The sequence below is a fragment of the Acanthochromis polyacanthus genome, chromosome 13 (assembly GCF_021347895.1).
Source record: "Acanthochromis polyacanthus isolate Apoly-LR-REF ecotype Palm Island chromosome 13, KAUST_Apoly_ChrSc, whole genome shotgun sequence".
Lineage (NCBI taxonomy): Eukaryota > Metazoa > Chordata > Actinopteri > Pomacentridae > Acanthochromis > Acanthochromis polyacanthus.
The window spans coordinates 1,878,170-1,898,311 of record NC_067125.1 but is presented as its reverse complement, the minus strand read 5'-3'; the positions used below and the strand labels follow the sequence as shown (position 1 = coordinate 1,898,311).

At 46.6% G+C, this 20,142-nt stretch overlaps 1 protein-coding gene, 1 long non-coding RNA gene and 3 other non-coding genes across 9 annotated transcripts; all 5 read right to left on the bottom strand.

The window, feature by feature from the left end:
• Positions 1-1,771: 1,771 nt before the first annotated feature.
• On the bottom strand, positions 1,772-19,851 carry LOC127530184 (autophagy-related protein 16-1-like). Of its 4 annotated transcripts, none has more exons than XM_051957748.1 (21): positions 19,668-19,851; positions 18,057-18,168; positions 17,621-17,714; positions 17,419-17,521; positions 16,307-16,380; positions 16,145-16,214; positions 15,502-15,683; positions 15,366-15,431; positions 15,172-15,258; positions 15,012-15,071; positions 14,874-14,915; positions 11,830-11,935; positions 11,108-11,213; positions 7,683-7,753; positions 7,533-7,604; positions 4,306-4,426; positions 4,055-4,160; positions 3,789-3,938; positions 3,662-3,709; positions 3,489-3,590; positions 1,772-2,154 (listed from the first exon to the last, which is right to left on the bottom strand). In XM_051957748.1, the coding sequence occupies exons 2-21, from the start codon at positions 18,160-18,162 to the stop codon at positions 2,061-2,063; spliced, it is 1,860 nt and encodes a 619-aa protein (XP_051813708.1). In that variant the 5' UTR covers positions 18,163-18,168; positions 19,668-19,851; the 3' UTR covers positions 1,772-2,060. The 4 variants fall into 4 exon arrangements, with proteins under 4 accessions (XP_051813708.1, XP_051813709.1, XP_051813710.1 ...); XM_051957749.1 differs by having other exon boundaries at positions 11,830-11,932; XM_051957750.1 differs by lacking the exon at positions 14,874-14,915.
• Positions 7,168-7,442, bottom strand: LOC127536956 (small Cajal body-specific RNA 6). Its single transcript, XR_007946211.1, has one exon. It is a non-coding gene; the product is annotated as a small Cajal body-specific RNA 6 (non-coding RNA).
• Positions 10,715-10,989, bottom strand: LOC127536954 (small Cajal body-specific RNA 6). The gene has a single exon (XR_007946208.1). It is a non-coding gene; the product is annotated as a small Cajal body-specific RNA 6 (non-coding RNA).
• On the bottom strand, positions 11,944-13,687 carry LOC127536691 (uncharacterized). Of its 2 annotated transcripts, none has more exons than XR_007945787.1 (3): positions 13,655-13,687; positions 13,490-13,588; positions 11,944-13,192 (listed from the first exon to the last, which is right to left on the bottom strand). It is a non-coding gene; the product is annotated as an uncharacterized LOC127536691 (long non-coding RNA). The 2 variants fall into 2 exon arrangements; XR_007945786.1 differs by lacking the exon at positions 11,944-13,192 and adding an exon at positions 13,275-13,357.
• LOC127536951 (small Cajal body-specific RNA 6) lies at positions 15,778-16,050 on the bottom strand. The gene has a single exon (XR_007946205.1). It is a non-coding gene; the product is annotated as a small Cajal body-specific RNA 6 (non-coding RNA).
• Positions 19,852-20,142: the final 291 nt, after the last annotated feature.

Here is a 20,142-nt window from a genome sequence, read left to right as displayed (position 1 = left end):
CTCCCACACCAGAACAAGGACTATCCAGCAGTCCATCATCAGTTTACTGTTCCAATTAAACATCCGTCAGCTTCTCTGACTCAGACTGGAGTGGAGCCATCACTGAGCACGCTCCCCACTGCAGGCTGCACCGGTGCATTCTGGGAAATGGTGGCAGATTAAAGACATCAGAAAACTACAGAAGCAGATGTTGAATTTAAATTAACACATTTTGCATCCTTTTGTACATTTTTAGTCATTCTATGCAATTTTTTAGTGATTTTAGCCAAACTTTGTGCCATTTTGTAAAATGTTTTCAGTTATTTTGTACAATTTGAGTCAGTTTGGACAAAATTTGAGTCATTTTTGGACAAATTTTGCATCATTTTGCATTTTTTGAGTCATTTTCAACATATTTTGTGTCACTTTCTACAACATTTCAGCCACTTTTGCATCACTTTAGACAATTTTTGGACAAAATTTGAGAGATTCCGGACAAATTTCCATTAAACATGTAAAATATCACCAAAAATCTCCAAATTAACAAAATATTTACAATTTTAAAAGACAAATCTTTACATGAAAACATGTCGAGTACAGATTCATAATAATTTCATATATTTTTCTTTTTATTTAACACCTGAAACTGTTAAATCTAACTTTCACCCTGTGAATATGTTTCTAAAATGACATTCAGGGATTGACAGTTCTGTAGTTTTACAGATTTGTTGGTTAAATGAGAGATTTATTCTGAAACTACTGAATTTTTCGCAAAAAAAGTGTTTTCATCAGCGTGTAACATCTGGAAGTATTAATAATCTGTCAGATCGCTGTTTCTACGTCTATATGCATATTTATCATTATAAGAGATCAGATAGATAATCTTCAAACCAGTGTTACCATGGTGACGCTGTCCCGTTGTCCTCCAGGTTGGTTTCCATGGCAACAAGCATAGCACCCGCCTTCCTCAGATTCAGAAACAGCTAAACTTTATTCAGCAGACCAACAGCATTTACGGATCATTCCAGAACATCTGGAACCTTCTGCTCCATATTGATCAGTAATAAGTATTTATTAGCTCAGCTTTTTATTCCATGTTTCTGTGTTGTTGCTAACCCTACTCTAATCCATGCTAATGTGATCTTTTTCTCAGCAGTACAAGCTACATGTTTAGCTAGCTGTTACTGCTGACCACTGATGGAAAACAGTCCAAAGAATGAGTCTGATCCTGATTATATGAGGTAGAGAGAGACATTCAGTGTAGCAGTGAAGACATGGGGCAGAAGCAGTGAAGACATGGGGCAGAAGCAGTGAAGACATGGGGCAGAAGTTGTGGTCATTCTGCATCTTTTAGTGTGACATGCATGCTTTTTTATGATTTTCCACTTTTTTATGGTGGTTTTCTGCCTTTTAGTCATCATTCTGCATCTTTTTGAGATGATTTTTAGCTTTTTGTGGTGAATGTACATCTTTTCATGATGATTTTCCATGTTTTGGGGGAGTTTCCATCCGTCAGTGGTCATTCTGCAGCTTTCTGTGGTGCTTCTAGATGTTTTTTGATCATTGCTTTGGAAAACATTTCTTTCTAAACTAGCATCCTGTCCTCGGTGAACTGTAGAAACTAAAGGTTATCTCCAGACCAGAACATCAGCAGTAGCCGTGTGTTTGAGAGAAAACCACATTTCTGTCCTTCTGATAAAGACTCTCTGATGCAGTTTAATGTAAAATACGGTCACGGATGCGGCGCTGCTTCTACGATGTTCAGCCGACACTCAGACACGTCACAGAAACATCTTTCCTCGTCCCTTTAATCATCATCATCATGTGATCAAACAGTGGTTCTGTAATGAGATATGGAGTTAAATCAGAGTCCTGTCCTCAGCTTGTCCTCTTCCTTCAGCCTGAAAACGTCTCTGAGCCGGACGAAGACGTCGCAGTCCGTCCAGCAGATAAAACTTTATTAACCGTCAGAGCCACCAACAGTCTTCTTCTGTCACACTTAAAACGAACAACATTAAAACTCAGAAAACATGTGGCTGAAGCAGCAGCCGGCCTCCACAGAGCAGTCCTTCCTCATCCAGTCACATGTCGGACCACAGGATGGCTTTGCTGCCTTTCTCCACGCTGGCGACGTACGCTCCAGACGGCGACCACGACACCGAGTTAATGGCAGAGCTGAGGACAGAGAGAAGCTCACGTTAATGAAAACGTCTTTAAAACGCTGCTCTGTGGACCTCAGGAGAAAAGAAAACCAGACGACCGTTACGTCTGCTTTACAGGAACACGACGACGTCCTGCTGCTGATCCGTACGGTTTAACGTGGACGTCTTCCAGCAGCTTCAACTCTAACAGGCTTTTATTAACTCGCTTTAGTTCAGGGGCCACCGGTTTACTCTTCACTGAATATCATCAACAACCTGGAATTTATCCAGAAAAATACGCTCAAGTTTCATCATTTCCACATTACAACTTCCAGATCAGAGTGTCGACAAAGAAACAACATTTAGTCACCTGGACCTGAACCAGAGAGGATCAGAACCACAATAAAACAACAAAAACCAGACAAAATGTTACAAAAATGAGACACAAAACGACAAAAATGAGACAAAATGTTACAAAAATGAGACACAAAACGACAAAAATGAGACAAAATGTTACAAAAATGAGACAAAACGACAAAAATGAGACAAAACGACAAAAATGAGACAAAATGTTACAAAAATGAGACAAAACGACAAAAATGAGACAAAATGTTACAAAAATGAGACACAAAACGACAAAAATGAGACAAAATGTTACAAAAATGAGACAAAACGACAAAAATGAGACAAAACGACAAAAATGAGACAAAATGTTACAAAAATGAGACAAAACGACAAAAATGAGACAAAATGTTACAAAAATGAGACACAAAACGACAAAAATGAGACAAAACGACAAAAATGAGACAAAACGACAAAAATGAGACAAAATGTTACAAAAATGAGACAAAACGACAAAAATGAGACAAAATGTTACAAAAATGAGACACAAAACGACAAAAATGAGACAAAATGTTACAAAAATGAGACAAAATGTTACAAAAATGAGACAACAAAATGACAAAAAAACAAAACGACAAAAAAAGAAAAATGACAAAACTAAACAAAAAAGGCAAAATCAGATAAGAAAGTTAGAAAGTGACAAAAATGAACAAAACAAAAATGACAGAAAAAATGACAAAAGTTAGAAACAAAATGACAAAAATCGATCATAAATGAATTTAATAATTTATCAAAATGACTGATAGTGGTCCAAAATGAATTAAAACTGTTCAGGATTGGTACAGATGTCGAAAACAGATCAAAGTAACGTAAAGAAATGAGTTATAAAAGAAATGTATTTAATCTAAATGACTAAAAGTGGTCCAAAGTTTATTAACAGTTCAGAACGGTTTAAAATGAATAAATCTGGTCATAAATGAGTCAAAGGTGCTTTAAATGGAAAATCTGAACAGCAGCAGGTCTTACTTGTGGTTCCGGTCCAGAGTTCGGTCCACTTTCCCCGTCAGGACGTTCCAGACGTACAGAGCTCCGTCTGCCGAGCCTCCAGCCACGTAGCTGCCGTCAGGACTGGAAACAAACAAACAAACATGAAGTCAGGGCGGGCAGGTGAACTAAACGGAGCAGAGAGCTGGACTCACCTGAACGTCACTCTGGTCCAATCAGCTCCACACTTGAAGCCCTGAGCGCTGAAACACAACAGCAGGTTCAGTGACGGCTCCAATTCACCCGAGTCTCACCTGTGAGCCCCGCCCACCTCCTCCTCACCTGAAGGTCTGCCGGACGGCGTTGGTGCGCAGGTCGATGATCTTCAGCAGGTCGTCTCTGGAGCAGGTGAGCAGCTCACTGCGGTCATGGTTCAGGTCCAGAGACGTCACTCTGCCCAACAACTCCAGCTCCCGCACAATGCTCTCTGCTCTGCAACACAACAACACACCAGGGAGGTCAAACCAGATGGACAGGTAAAAACACACTACAGGTACCTGTAACGGTATAACCTGTGATGTCACTCAACACCTGATTGTCAAACTCACCTGATGTCCCAAAACCGGACCTTCTTATCAAAATGTCCGCTCATCACACACTGCTCTGTGCACACAATGTCGTTACAGCTGGAGCCGGCAAACACCGTCTTCATACCTGCACAGGTGAGAGACAGGGGAGCTCCATCAGCTGTTGGTTCGTTCACATGTTTCCAAACTGAACAGAGCACAGGTGAAATGACAGCTGCTCTTGTCACATCTGGTTGCTATGGAAACCTGTGAGAAATGGTCCAATCACATACAGACTTTGCTGCGCAGGTCCCACAGTTTGAGCGTCCGGTCGTAGCTCCCAGAGACGATCCGGGCGTTGTCCAATAGGAAGCGAGCTGACAGAACCTTCCCACTGTGACCCGTCAGGGTGTGCTGCAACAGACACACAAACAACACACCATTAGAGACACACAAACAACATACCGTTAGAGACACACACAAACAGCACATCATTAGAGACACACAACAAACAGCACACTGTTACACAGACACCATTGGTGTGTTTGCATGTCCTTCAGATGAAGCTGTCTGACTGTACTCGGATTGTAGTCCGACTGTAGCCTGACTGTAGCCAGACTGTCGGACTGTAGCCGGACTGTCCGACTGTAGCCGGACTGTCCGACTGTAGCCGGACTGTCCGACTGTAGCCAGACTGTCCGACTGTAGCCAGACTGTCCGACTGTAGCCAGACTGTCCGACTGTAGCCAGACTGTCCGACTGTAGCCAGACTGTCCGACTGTAGCCAGACTGTCCGACTGTAGCCAGACTGTCCGACTGTAGCCAGACTGTCCGACTGTAGCCAGACTGTCCGACTGTAGCCAGACTGTCCGACTGTAGCCAAGCCAGACTGTCCGACTGTAGCCAGACTGTCCGACTGTAGCCAGACTGTCCGACTGTAGCCAGACTGTCCGACTGTAGCCAGACTGTCCGACTGTAGCCAGACTGTCCGACTGTAGCCAGACTGTCCGACTGTAGCCAGACTGTCCGACTGTAGCCAGACTGTCCGACTGTAGCCAGACTGTCCGACTGTAGCCAGACTGTCCGACTGTAGCCAGACTGTCCGACTGTAGCCAGACTGTCCGACTGTAGCCAGACTGTCCGACTGTAGCCAGACTGTCCGACTGTAGCCAGACTGTCCGACTGTAGCCAGACTGTCCGACTGTAGCCAGACTGTCCGACTGTAGCCAGACTGTCCGACTGTAGCCAGACTGCCCGACTGTAGCCCGACTGTAGCCCGACTGCAGCCCGACTGCAGCCCGACTGCAGCCCGACTGCAGCCCGACTGCAGCCCGACTGCAGCCCGACTGCAGCCCGACTGCAGCCCGACTGTCGAACTGTAGTCCGACTGCAGCCCGACTGTCGAACTGTAGTCCGACTGCAGCCCGACTGTCGAACTGTAGTCCGACTGCAGCCCGACTGTCGAACTGTAGTCCGACTGCAGCCCGACTGTCGAACTGTAGTCCGACTGCAGCCCGACTGTCGAACTGTAGTCCGACTGCAGCCCGACTGTCGAACTGTAGTCCGACTGCAGCCCGACTGTCGAACTGTAGTCCGACTGCAGCCCGACTGTCGAACTGTAGTCCGACTGCAGCCCGACTGTCGAACTGTAGTCCGACTGCAGCCCGACTGTCGAACTGTAGTCCGACTGCAGCCCGACTGTCGAACTGTAGTCCGACTGCAGCCCGACTGTCGAACTGTAGTCCGACTGCAGCCCGACTGTCGAACTGTAGTCCGACTGCAGCCCGACTGTCGAACTGTAGTCCGACTGCAGCCCGACTGTCGAACTGTAGTCCGACTGCAGCCCGACTGTCGAACTGTAGTCCGACTGCAGCCCGACTGTCGAACTGTAGTCCGACTGCAGCCCGACTGTCGAACTGTAGTCCGACTGCAGCCCGACTGTTGTCGAACTGTAGTCCGACTGCAGCCCGACTGTTGTCGAACTGTAGTCCGACTGCAGCCCGACTGTTGTCGAACTGTAGTCCGACTGCAGCCCGACTGTTGTCGAACTGTAGTCCGACTGCAGCCCGACTGTCGAACTGTAGTCCGACTGCAGCCCGACTGTCGAACTGTAGTCCGACTGCAGCCCGACTGTCGAACTGTAGTCCGACTGCAGCCCGACTGTTGTCGAACTGTAGTCCGACTGCAGCCCGACTGTTGTCGAACTGTAGTCCGACTGCAGCCCGACTGTTGTCGAACTGTAGTCCGACTGCAGCCCGACTGTTGTCGAACTGTAGTCCGACTGCAGCCCGACTGTAGCCCGACTGTCGAACTGTAGTCCGACTGCAGCCCGACTGTCGAACTGCAGCCCGACTGTAGCCCGACTGTCGAACTGTAGTCCGACTGTAGCCCGACTGTCGAACTGTAGTCCGACTGTAGCCCGACTGTCGAACTGTAGTCCGACTGTAGCCCGACTGTCGAACTGTAGTCCGACTGTAGTCCGACTGTCGAACTGTAGTCCGACTGTAGTCCGACTGTCGAACTGTAGTCCGACTGTAGTCCGACTGTCGAACTGTAGTCCGACTGTAGTCCGACTGTCGAACTGTAGTCCGACTGTAGTCCGACTGTCGAACTGTAGCCCGACTGTAGTCCGACTGTCGAACTGTAGCCCGACGGTCGAACTGTAGTCCGACGGTCGAACTGTAGTCCGACTGTAGCCCGACGGTCGAAATGTAGTCCGACTGTAGCCCAACGGTCGAACTGTAGTCCGACTGTAGCCCGACTGTCGAACTGTAGTCCGACTGTAGCCCGACTGTCGAACTGTAGCCCGACTGTCGTCCGACTGTAGCCCGACTGTAGCCCGACTGTCGAACTGTAGTCCGACTGTAGCCCGACTGTCGAACTGTAGTCCGACTGTAGCCCGACTGACAGTAGTCGGACTGTATTCCGACTGTAGCCTGACTGTCGGACTGTAGCCCGACTGTCCGTAGTCCAACTGTAGCCTGACTGTCCGACTGTAGCCCAACTGTCCGACTGTAGTCCGACGTTTGTGCGACATCATGAATCCGAGCAATCAGACAGACAGGAAGCTGTTGCTCAGAGGAACCAGAGAGCTCAGTAAATTTTACTTCCTGCTGCTTTAACAGATGCTCCTCTTAAACTCAGTCACATGACCTGGTCTCAGTAGAACAGTGAGATCACCACTCAGGCCCTGTCCCCTCAGCCTGGCGCTCCATTCTGATTGGTTCTGTTGGATGTCCGTCATCACAGGGAGTCTGTCGGATCTCGGCACAGACTCCTAGCGTGATGTCACATCCTGTCTGTCAGCAACTGCTGGACCACCGCTGCAGCACTAGAGCATGATGGGAGCAGAGAGCAGGGGCTGCTGGGAGCCAGAAGGCGATGGGGGGCGGAGCCTAAGATTCAGACCTTTTACATCACATCACTGACCAGACCTACGGACACTCGCTCCCTTCAAAACGACTCTAGTGCTGCACAGAGAACATTAAAGGCTTCTGTCTGGACATCAGTCTGAACTCACCCTCAGTCGGTAGTCGTCCACCGTCCAGATCCGACTGGCGAAGTCGTTGGAGGCGGCCAGCAGGTAGGAACCCTGAAACAGAACAAGCAGAGCTCAGAGGGTGTAGAAGGTTAAACGGATGAGCTGCAGGCCGGCTTTAGAAACACTCACAGCGCTGTCGAACTCAATGCTGGTGATTCCAGCGTTGCTGCCAGTCAGAGCTCCTTTAGGCTCACAGCGACCTGAACACAACAAAACACAAAGGTTTAACAACAAAACACACAGCCTGTAACCCTCCTGTTGTCCTCATTTACAGGCACCAAAAATATTGTTTCCTTGTCTGGAAAAAAAAAAAAAAAAAAAAAAAAAAAAAAATCAAAAAATTCTGCAAAAACAATCACACAAATTTCTGAAAATTTGCAAAACCTTCAAGAAGAAAATTCCAATAATTCCTTAGAAGTTTCCCTTAAGTTTTATTTTAAAAAAATCGCCCAAATTTGGCAAGAAAATGCTTGTAAATATCTCAAAAAAAAATGAGTAAAAATCTTCCAAAAAAATCCTAAAATATCTAAAGTAATTCCATATTTATCAGTAAAACTTAATATTTTCGTTAAGAACAGGATTTTGGTTGATTTCTTGTGAATGTTCTTAAAAAACTTTTATAACATTTCCTTTTTTCGCCACACCTAAAAATGTTCAGAAATTTCCCGAAAATGTTGAAATTGTGGACATCAGAAGTTTGACTGTGAAAATGTTTTTTTTCCCCCCACATTTTCAAACGGGTCGATCTGACCCACAGGTCGAAATGAGTGTTAATACGGAGGTTTAACTTTCAGACGGTCCTTGAACTAATCATCTCTGACGAGTCTCTAAAACCAAATCTGAGCTGAAAATCTGTTTGTAAAATGTCACGTTTAAAGATTCTGCAAAAACAGAACATCTGTTAAAGGGCTGGTAACAAAAAAAAAAAAAAAATGTTGTGGGTTCCAGGTTTTCACAGTTTTAAACATAATCACAGAAATGCTTCTATCATTCTAACCAAGTCACATTTCTGAATTCTCTCTCCTTCATGTGGTTCTGGTTCCACAGAGGACTTTAAAATGAACCACAGTGAAGATAAAAAGACATCTGATGAAGGTATCAGAGCATCGATTAAGGATCTATTCTGTTCTTTACTCCTCTGATGGACACTTCTCTAAGTACTAGTCATTCAATGTCAAACTGCTTGGGAATTTTGCAACTTGCAGACAGAATTATTTGGAATGAATTGAAGAAATCATGGATTTGGCAACTTGCACGTGCATCAGTGACCACTATAAATCCACCGGTACAGCAGGTTCGTTTCTACGGCGCGATTTAAGTCGATTGTCGCCGCAAGTCGGAACTCTGGCGAAAACGTAAACAAAGCAGTTACTGCATCATGATATGGATCAGTTCTTCATAAAGTCATGAATACCACCGGCTTTCACACACGTATGAATCATTTTACCTGAAGATAACAGAATATGTTGATCTGTTTTTACAACTTCAGCTTTTTATTTGATATGGAGTCGTAATGAGGGAAAAAAGTTAGAATGCAGCACAATCTAAGATGGAATACAACCGGAGAACGTAAACAAAGCCTTCTGACAGCGCCGCGTGACGACGTATTCATCCGCCCCACTCAACTAGTTCCACATAAACGCCATAAGTTAAACCAAGGACCTGCTGTAAACTCTGATGATTTACTGATGACTGATTGTTAGTACTGATGGTGACTGATTGTTAGTACTGATGGTGACTGATTGTTAGTGCTGATGGTGACCGATTGTTAGTACTGATGGTGACTGATTGTTAGTGCTGATGGTGACCGATTGTTAGTACTGATGGTGACCGATTGTTAGTGCTGATGGTGACCGATTGTTAGTGCTGATGGTGACCGATTGTTAGTGCTGATGGTGACCGATTGTTAGTACTGATGGTGACCGATTGTTAGTACTGATGGTGACCGATTGTTAGTGCTGATGGTGACCGATTGTTAGTGCTGATGGTGACCGATTGTTAGTGCTGATGGTGACCGATTGTTAGTGCTGATGGTGACCGATTGTTAGTGCTGATGGTGACCGATTGTTAGTGCTGATGGTGACCGATTGTTAGTGCTGATGGTGACTGATTGTTAGTACTGATGGTGACTGATTGTTAGTGCTGATGGTGACCGATTGTTAGTGCTGATGGTGACTGATTGTTAGTGCTGATGGTGACTGATTGTTAGTGCTGATGGTGACCGATTGTTAGTGCTGATGGTGACCGATTGTTAGTGCTGATGGTGACCGATTGTTAGTGCTGATGGTGACCGATTGTTAGTGCTGATGGTGACCGATTGTTAGTACTGATGGTGACCGATTGTTAGTACTGATGGTGACCGATTGTTAGTACTGATGGTGACCGATTGTTAGTGCTGATGGTGACTGATTGTTAGTGCTGATGGTGACCGATTGTTAGTACTGATGGTGACTGATTGTTAGTGCTGATGGTGACCGATTGTTAGTACTGATGGTGACCGATTGTTAGTACTGATGGTGACTGATTGTTAGTGCTGATGGTGACTGATTGTTAGTACTGATGGTGACTGATTGTTAGTACTGATGGTGACCGATTGTTAGTGCTGATGGTGACTGATTGTTAGTGCTGATGGTGACTGATTGTTAGTACTGATGGTGACCGATTGTTAGTGTTGATGGTGACCGATTGTTAGTGCTGATGGTGACCGATTGTTAGTGCTGATGGTGACTGATTGTTAGTACTGATGGTGACCGATTGTTAGTGCTGATGGTGACCGATTGTTAGTGCTGATGGTGACCGATTGTTAGTGCTGATGGTGACTGATTGTTAGTACTGATGGTGACCGATTGTTAGTACTGATGGTGACTGATTGTTAGTGCTGATGGTGACTGATTGTTAGTACTGATGGTGACCGATTGTTAGTACTGATGGTGACCGATTGTTAGTGCTGATGGTGACTGATTGTTAGTGCTGATGGTGACTGATTGTTAGTACTGATGGTGACTGATTGTTAGTACTGATGGTGACTGATTGTTAGTACTGATGGTGACCGATTGTTAGTGCTGATGGTGACTGATTGTTAGTGCTGATGGTGACCGATTGTTAGTGCTGATGGTGACTGATTGTTAGTGCTGATGGTGACTGTGGTTCAGACTGATGAAGGTCTCAGGTTGAAAACTTTAGATCAGCTCCCTCCTCCTCCCCCTCAGCTTGGCGCTCCGTTCTGATTGGTTCTGTTTTTGTCCGTCATCACAGGGAGCCTGTTGGATCTCGGCACAGACTCCCAGTGTGATGTCACATCCTGTCTGTCAGCAGCTGCTGGACCACCGCTGCAGCACTAGAGCATGATGGGAGCAGAGAGCAGGGGCTGCTGGGAGCCAGATGGCGATGGGGGGCGGAGCCTAAGGTTCAGACCTTTTACTGTTCATCACCGACCTTCATCACGTGTTACTGAACCGTTTATATCTGCTCACAATCAACCAGTTGTCAGAGTATTAATCTGATACACGCCTCAGACGTTTGTTTTCATGGAACCAGACTGTCGACTGACTCACCAGCGACCACCTCCCACAGCTTCACCCTGCGGTCCATCCCTCCTGTTGCTAGGAGACGGGAGCCGGGGCTGAACCTCACTGCGTTTACTTCACCATCGTGGGCTTCCTGAACATACAGACAGGTTTAACATTCAACCAACAGGAGACGCTACGCATTCATCATCATATGACTAACATTTCAACTTAAACATACATGAGCTCATAAAGCAGAAGAAGAAGGTCATGGAGGCTCTTCCTGTACAGACCAGAGGAGGCGTCACTCGGACTACATGTTACAGCAGAGAGCATTGTGGGAGTTTAGCAGCAACGGGCACCATGACAAAGACTCCTGTTATACTTAATGACCTCCAACCAGAGCTAAAGTCTACCAGGATGGTATTTAAATGACTGAGGGTTTAAGCTGTTTTACTGACACATTACTTGTTCATGGTTAAAATCAGATGTGATCATTTTAAACAATTAATTAATGATTGATTGATAACACAGCTAAATATCAGGAAAGAGAACTGTTTAAATGCTTCTCTACAGCCGACACTGAGTTCTAACGAAACCACAAAGCTATTTCATTGGAGCTCCCTTAAACAGCTCTATTCAATTAATCAGTTACCGGTAAAGTTCTCCCTCTCACTTTAATCTGAGTGTTCAGTTCAGGACGTGTCTACTCTGAACTGGTCTCCCAGTGAAACCATCGCTGCTGCTGTACTGGTGAAGAAGATACTCACAAAGACATGCAGCGCCGTGGACGGCACTCGGACCTCTGCACAGACTCCTGAAGGCGCCTCGGTGCTCTCCGGGGAAGTGCTGAAAGAGTTGGCAGGTCGGCGCCTGCTGGAGAAAAGCAGCACTTAAAAACTGGTCCGTACAGAAGCCTGGAAGGGACAGCTGAGCACACTGAGCGGCTTGTAACATCGTCAAGTAAACTGCAGAGTTACAAGACGGTGAGAGCAGAACTGGACCAGAACAACCAGTCCAGTCCCGTCTTCGCCCATTGGTCAGTTAGAGTCCATTAAACACATCAGTTTAGGTTAGATTCTGATACTAACTGAAGAGGAAGCCGGACTCCACCTTTAGAGCCGTTTCCACACAGCTCTTCAGATCAACAACACCAAAAATCCCTTCAGGAACCTCAACATCTCCGCTGTGTTTAGGTAGTCTAGAATTTCTCTCGAGTACGCTGAAAACATTGAACTTAGTGGAGCCTCTTCCTGTTTCATCCTGTACAGACCAGAGAGGTGTCACTCAGACTACATGTTAAAGCAGAGAGCATTGTGGGAGTTTCGCAGCAACGGGCACCATGACAAAGACTTGTGTTATAGTTAATGACCTCCAACCAGAAGACAAATTCCTAGCATTGGTCGGTTGATGTCTACAAGCTAATTCTTACTTTGGACACCAGGTGGTGTAGGCTTTATGTCAGCTGTGTGGAAACAAGGCGTCAGATGGAGGCAGGGGGTTTGAATCTTCTTCCTCAGACTTTAACTTCAGCTCAGGGTTTTCTGATGAACCGATATCAGTGCCAGCAGCAACGATTATTTCAACCTTAAGACAAGTTCCAATCTGAGTCTTCTGAGAACCTTTGAGCTTTGATGTGTTGATCCCAAACCTCTGAACTGTAATCACTCAACTTAGTTTACCAACGTCGGTAAATGGTCTTATCGCCAACCTTTACTATTTGAGTGTAGAGGGTTAGTAGTCCAAACAACAGCGATGGAAGTAGATCCATTGAAGAGATTCCATCCTCCGTTTGAAGCTGAATTAATTGAACAAACTAAATATCAGAGAACTGCAACATTCATGTGACCAGACTAACATTATTGTCTTCAAGGAACTGTGGTTAGCTTCTTAAAAATGGGTTGAAGTGTGTATTCATCTGGAAGCAGGAAAGGAGAACGTCCGTCTGGAGAAAGTTCGAGAGTAGACCTACCGACAACTGGAGAAAGTTCGAGAGTAGACCTACCGACAACTGGAGAAAGTTCGAGAGTAGACCTACCGACAACTGGAGAAAGTTCTAGAGCAGACCTACTGACACCTAGAGAAAGTTCTAGAGTAGACCTACCGACAACTGGAGAAAGTTCTAGAGTAGACCTACCGACAACTGGAGAAAGTTCTAGAGCAGACCTATTGACAACTAGAGAAAGTTCTAGAGCAGACCTATTGACAACTAGAGAAAGTTCGAGAGTAGACCTACCGACAACTGGAGAAAGTTCTAGAGCAGACCTACCGACAACTGGAGAAAGTTCTAGAGTAGACCTACCGACAACTGGAGAAAGTTCTAGAGCAGACCTACCGACAACTAGAGAAAGTTCTAGAGCAGACCTACCGACAACTGGAGAAAGTTCGAGAGTAGACCTACCGACAACTGGAGAAAGTTCTAGAGCAGACCTACTGACAACTGGAGAAAGTTCTAGAGCAGACCTACCGACAACTGGAGAAAGTTCTAGAGTAGACCTACCGACAACTGGAGAAAGTTCTAGAGCAGACCTACTGACACCTAGAGAAAGTTCTAGAGTAGACCTACCGACAACTGGAGAAAGTTCTAGAGCAGACCTACCGACAACTGGAGAAAGTTCTAGAGCAGACCTATTGACAACTAGAGAAAGTTCTGGAGCAGACCTACCAACAACTGGAGAAAGTTCTAGAGCAGACCTATTGACAACTAGAGAAAGTTCTAGAGCAGACCTACCGACAACTGGAGAAAGTTCTAGAGCAGACCTATTGACAACTAGAGAAAGTTCTAGAGTAGACCTACCGACAACTGGAGAAAGTTCTTCAGTCTACTCTAGGACTTTCTACAGGTGCTCCTCTATGGACTTTAAGGACCTGGAACTCTGGAAATATCCTCAGTATGAATAGTAAACATCTGGAAGAAGTTGTCGGTAGGTCTACTCTTGAACTTTCTACAGCTGACGTTCTCCTTCCTTGCTTCCAGATTAATATACATTTCAGGCCATTTTTAAAAAACTAACCACAGTTCCTTGAAGACAAACTGTTAGTCTGGCTGAAGCTCTCTGATGGGACGGGAAAAGTTGATCTGATTTCAGGAGAAACTCCACTTCCTGCTATTTCTGATGTTTCCCGTTTTTAACGTTTGACTTCAGTGTTAAAAAAAAACAAAACAGCTCTTCATACGAGAGCATCAATTTTCAGATGTTTTTGTAATATGTTTATATGAGAGACCAACAGGCTGTAGTATGACACCAGGGACATCCGAAAGTGCTGCTGGCACCGATACCTGTCTGCACTACAGGTGAGAACACCCTGCCTACTGGTGGGGAACACCTGAGGACACCTGCAGGGGTTGTTATGCTTAAAATCATCCACAGAATCTCTACATGCCTTCCGCGGCTCTTTGATTAGTGCTGAGATTATTGATTGCATCACTACAAACCTCACTGTGTGTTCACTCTGTCAGCAGCCAATCACAGAGGAGCTCACTGCTGAGCTGAGCCCTGTCTGCAGGTAAATCACACACCTGCATCCTGCTGTAAAACAACTAACAGTCACAGCTACAGGTTTCCCTTCAAACCTGAACCAAACCCTCAGAAAACCTGCAGAAACAGACGACGTCTTGTTTCCATCAACAGCCACTGACTGGTCAGGTGAAGGCAGGTCTAAAAAACTCTAAGACATAGAAAAATTCAGATGTTTGCAGATGGTCTGAACGTTTCCTCAGACAGAGTCAAAACGATCTACACACTACATGTTCATATGAACACGGGAGCCGAGCTGCTGACAGAGTGAACATGTGAGACACGCAGTCCTTCACCTGCAGTGGGGGACGAGTCCAGGCTGGACACACTCAGACACGCTGCAGACAGACAGGTGGACAGACAGGTGGACAGACAGGGTCAGTCAGAGACCCAGCAGACCTGCAGAGACCAGGACCAGCTTCACAGCTACGTACCCGAAGATGTTGGAGATGGAGTCCAGGAGACCACCAGGAGGAGGCTGGGAGGTCTTCTTACTGCAGGACACAAACAGTCAGAGACGAGTAACAGCAGCTACACAACCAGCAGCTACACAACCAGGTCAAGTCTCACCTGGATGTTTTCAGATAGTCTCACCTGGACGTCCTGCTGAGTGGCCGGTTCGGTGACGTTTCTCCGCCCACCTTCCCTGCATCCTCAGCCAGCACCTCGATGTCGTCGTCCCTAAGAACAGAAAGCGTCAGACCTCGGATGTGTCAGGTACAGGTAAAGGTACAGGTAAAGGCACAGGTAAAGGGACAGGCGCTGCAGTAAAATATGAATCCACTGACGGGTCAATGGGCAGCGGCTCCTTGGCGGCGTCTGCCAGTTCCTTCTGCAGTTTGGCCTGTCGACGCCTGAAACAGACAGACAGGTGAGACGTCGGCCCATTTCCGGCCCCGCCCCCTCCTCCAGGTGCTCACCTACCTGCTGTCTTTCTCGTTCTCTGCGTTGAGCCGGTTGGCCTCCTGAGCCTTCTCAGCCATCCAGCGGGACACCAGCTCCTGGTTGTCCTCAGTGGTCTTCCTCAGCTTCTCCTCCAGAGCAGAGAAGGTGATCTGCAGGGCGTCATACTCGTCCTTCAGCGTCTGGTTGGCCCTCTCCAGGTCCTGCAGCACACAGCCAGCACGAGATCAGTGAACTCTGAGGATCAACTGATGATGAATGTTAGTGCTGATGGTGACTGTGGTTCAGACTGATGAAGGTCTCAGGTTGAAAACTTTAGATCAGCTCCCTCCTCCCCCTCAGCCTGGCGCTCCGTTCTGATTGGTTCTGTTGGATGTCCGTCATCACAGGGAGCCTGTTGGATCTCGGCACAGACTCCCAGTGTGATGTCACATCCTGTCTGTCAGCAGCTGCTGGACCACCGCTGCAGCACTAGAGCATGATGGGAGCAGAGAGCAGGGGCTGCTGGGAGCCAGAGGGCAGCAGGAGAGGATTGTGGGTAATCAGACCTTTTACTGTTCATCACCGACCTTCGTCACGTCTGAAGGGTTTGATGTACAGGTACCTGCACACCTGATCTTAACAAGGTTCCAGGTGTGTGATTGGACAGAGGATGTAGTCTTACCTGCAGGTTGCTCCTCAGGTCCCGACAGTCTCCCTCCAGGCCGGCGATCTGCTGCTGGTACTCCAACATCCTGGAACATCATGGAGAGCTCAGACCACAGACTTGGACCGTGTACTGAGTTGTGTACTCTATGTACTGGTTGTGTACTGGTTGTGTACTGACTTGGCCTCGTTGCTCTGGATCTCCTTGTCTTTCTGCTGGATCTGGTTGTTCAGTTCGATCACACTCTGAGCCAGCTGAGGGACAAACACACAACAGCATCATTCCAGGACCTTCCAGGACCATGGCGCCGGTTACCGAGGAAACACCAGCACTGGAATTCATGAGCTGTCAGCTGGTAAGATGTGATTTTCTCTCAGGAATGTTAAAGTGAAACCAGCTGACAGAGCTCAGATACTGCAGTCCTTTACATCCACATTAATGCGACTCGCTGCTTCTTTCAGGAAAGTCGGTAAAACATCCCGACCACATTAACATGGACTCTTTCTGTGATTTAGTGAACGAAATCAGAGCTTCAGATTCAGTCAGCAGATGGTCAGGAAGCTCTGAAGAAACCTGTGTTTACAGGAACTGAGTCAGTCCGACAGAAACACCAGCATGACTCAGCAGAAACGTCCAGAGAACCCCAGCATGACTCAGCAGAAACGTCCAGAGAACCCCAGCATGACTCAGCAGAAACGTCCAGAGAACCCTGACATGACTCAGCAGAAACGTCCAGAGAACCCCAGCATGACTCAGCAGAAACGTCCAGAGAACCCCGACATGACTCAGCAGAAACGTCCAGAGAACCCCGACATGACTAAGCAGAAACAGCCAGAGAACCCTGACATGACTCAGCAGAAACGTCCAGAGAACCCCGACATGACTCAGCAGAAACAGCCAGAGAACCCTGACATGACTCAGCAGAAACAGCCAGAGAACCCTGACATGACTCAGCAGAAACGTCCAGAGAACCCCAGCATGACTCAGCAGAAACGTCCAGAGAACCCCAGCATGACTCGGCAGAAATGTCCAGAGAATCTCAGCATGACTCAGCAGAAACCTTTCAGAGAACCCTCACTGCAGCAGAATACATTCCCTTTGTTCTGATCCAATCATTGATCAAGTTTTTGATTTGAATCAAACCTATGATTTCTACATCTGTTGGAGCCTCAGTACATCCAAACATCTAGTGTTACATTTACCCTCTGACGCTACATTTACCCTCAAACACTCTTTCAGACAGACAGGTGTGGACGATGACCTCATCAGTGTTAGACATGCAGGTGACTGACCTCTCCTCGTTTCTTGTGGAGCTCCGTCAGCTCCTCTTGATGTCTGATCCTCATCTGGGACATCTCCTGCTGCAGGGCGTCGCTGCGACTTGAGTCTGCAGGACTGAACCAGCACAGGGTCCGTGTTAGAGGACACGCTCAGGTCACTAGTTACTTTCTTTGTCTCCTGTGGTGTCCAGGTGGACACACAGAGCTGCCTCACCTGGTCTCATGTCCTCTCTGGACGTCATATTTGTCCGCCTGGTATCGTTCTGAGAGGACGGCCTGCAGGTCTGATTTCTCCAGGAGACGGTTATCTGAGACAGAAACATTTCAGTAGGACAAACCGACAACACGTGTCCTCTGTCATGCTATCAGTGTGTATTCAGAGCCTGTTATTAGCACGTCTGCAGAGCGTGCTGCTAGCATCTCTTCAGAGCGTGCTGCTAGCATCTCTTCAGAGCGTGCTGCTAGCATCTCTTCAGAGCGTGCTGCTAGCATCTCTTCAGAGCGTGCTGCTAGCATCTCTTCAGTGCATATTAGTAGTACGTCTTTGGTGCGTGTTATTAGCGTGTGATCAGTGTGTGTGTTATTAGAGCATCTCCAGTGCACGTTATGAGCAGGTTCTGGGTGTATGTTGTTAGCGTGTCTTCACTCACACTGGTGGACAATCTCCTCAAAGGCGTGTCTCTGCAGTCTGTCTCTGAGCTTCAGCTGCTCCGACACGTGTCTTTTCCACGTGCACTCCACCCTCCGCTCCGCCATCTCCACCTGACACACAAATCAAACACACGCATCATTAACGCATGAAACACATGGATCAGAGGACACGTCAGAGGACACTAACAAACATCTCGGCTCATGAGGACCAGGTCTGTCGGTCATCAGGTCCAGCAGCTGGATTTGTGTTTTTGGTTGCTGCAGATGTTTGGTCCCATAGCGTCCTCAGCTCTACCTGACCTATGAGCAGTCTCAGGTATGAATCACCTGACTGATGACACGCCAACAGACTCAGGACAGGTGTGAAACGTCCAGGTGAGGGATGAGTCTGCATGCTAATGAGGAGAGTGTTGTAGCGTCACACGGAGCTCACACGTCATCGCTGCTATTCCTCCAGAAACTGTTAAAATCAGGCGTCACAGTTCTAATGACCACTGGATGCAGAATTAGTGCTGCTACCTGTAAACATGGTGCAGGTGTTGCTCAGTGTTTCTGTACAATCCAGTAAAATGTCCTTAGAACACATGGAACTCTAATAATCTGCCTGCAAACGTAAAGTGAGCTAACGAAGACATGAGGGTGCAGAAAGGTCAGATTACTGCTTTAATAACGCTCCAGCTGTTTACAGTCTTCACTATAACACATGAACTAATTCACCATCAACACACGTGATAAAACCAACACGCACAAAAACACAAACTACGGCTTTACTGAGCACCAAAATAGTAAACATATTTAACTAATTAAGGTAACGTAAGATTCTTATCTGAAAGAACAACTGAAAGAACATAGATGGCAAGATAAACAACAAAAAACAACATGACAAAAACCTACAAGAATGACAAAAAAACTACAAGAATACGACACAAAACAACAAGATTACGACACAAATTACAAGAGCACGACACAAAACTACAATAATATGACACAAAATTACAATAATACGACAAAAACCTACAAGAATGACAAAAAACAACAAGAATACAACAAAAAACAACACAAAACTACGACACAAATTACAAGAGTACGACACAAAACTACAAGAACATTATTTTATCTGATGCTCCAGGTGTTTACTGTTCATCCAGGTGTTTGGGACTGCAGCTTCAGGACAGGTGTGAACAGGTAAACCAGCTTCAGGACAGGTGTGAACAGGTAAAGTGGTGACAGAGACACAGGTGACTGCTCTCTTCGCTCCAATGACTGTCAGGTGAGACTCACCTGTCCAGGTATTGAGCTTTAAATCTCCGTCAGCTGCTGTGTTAGCATGAGCTCCTAACGGGAAGTGCAACACAAACAGGAAGACTCTGGCTAATATGCTAACATGCTAACGCGGTCCCGGTGTTATCAAACACAGTGAGTCTAACCCGGTCACTAACGTACCGAGTACCGAGTCCGAGCCGCGGCTCTTGGGCGGGGCTGTGCGCCGTTTCACGGCTGTTTCATGCCGCAGCTCCCGGTACTTACAGACCCGTGACTCGACATGTTAGCATGCTAACTGTACCGCTAGCCGCCGGAGATTCGAAGCAGTTAAAAGCCAAAACTCTCACCGTCCAGCAGGTACCGGGGGACGGCTCTATTCTTGAGGAGGCTCTCCGGTGTCCTCGGTGCTGCGGGGTCTGGGTTCTGGATGTCTAACGGTCCGGGTGCGTTCTTTAACCGACATCAGCTTCTGCAGCCGCGTTCACACTGTCCGCCATTTTGGCTCCGACGAGACACTACCGGGAGGGTCGCAGAGAGATGACGTAGCTTTAAATAGCTTTGATTTGGTCAGATCATTTATAAATTCATAACAAACAAAACTGACTTTGTTCATAAAATACACACATATGAATATTAATGTAACAGTAATATAAACGCTGATGAGTCCTACTGTCGTTTCTGTTTTAAATGATAGTTAATAGTAGTTAATATGTTTGTCACTAGACTAAGTCACACACGCACGCACGCACGCACACACACACACACACACACACACACACACACACACACACACACACACACACACACACACACACACACGAT

Excerpts from the sequence above, each read along its gene's own strand:
- LOC127530184 (XM_051957748.1), bottom strand. The coding sequence starts at position 18,162 with ATGGCGGAGCGGAGGGTGGAGTGCACGTGGAAAAGACACGTGTCGGAG. Across the intron at positions 17,715-18,056 it reads TGAGGAGATTGTCCACCAGT|ATAACCGTCTCCTGGAGAAA; the intron begins GTGAGTGAAGAC and ends TTTCTGTCTCAG. Across the intron at positions 14,916-15,011 it reads TCCATCTCCAACATCTTCGG|CGTGTCTGAGTGTGTCCAGC; the intron begins GTACGTAGCTGT and ends GTCTGTCTGCAG.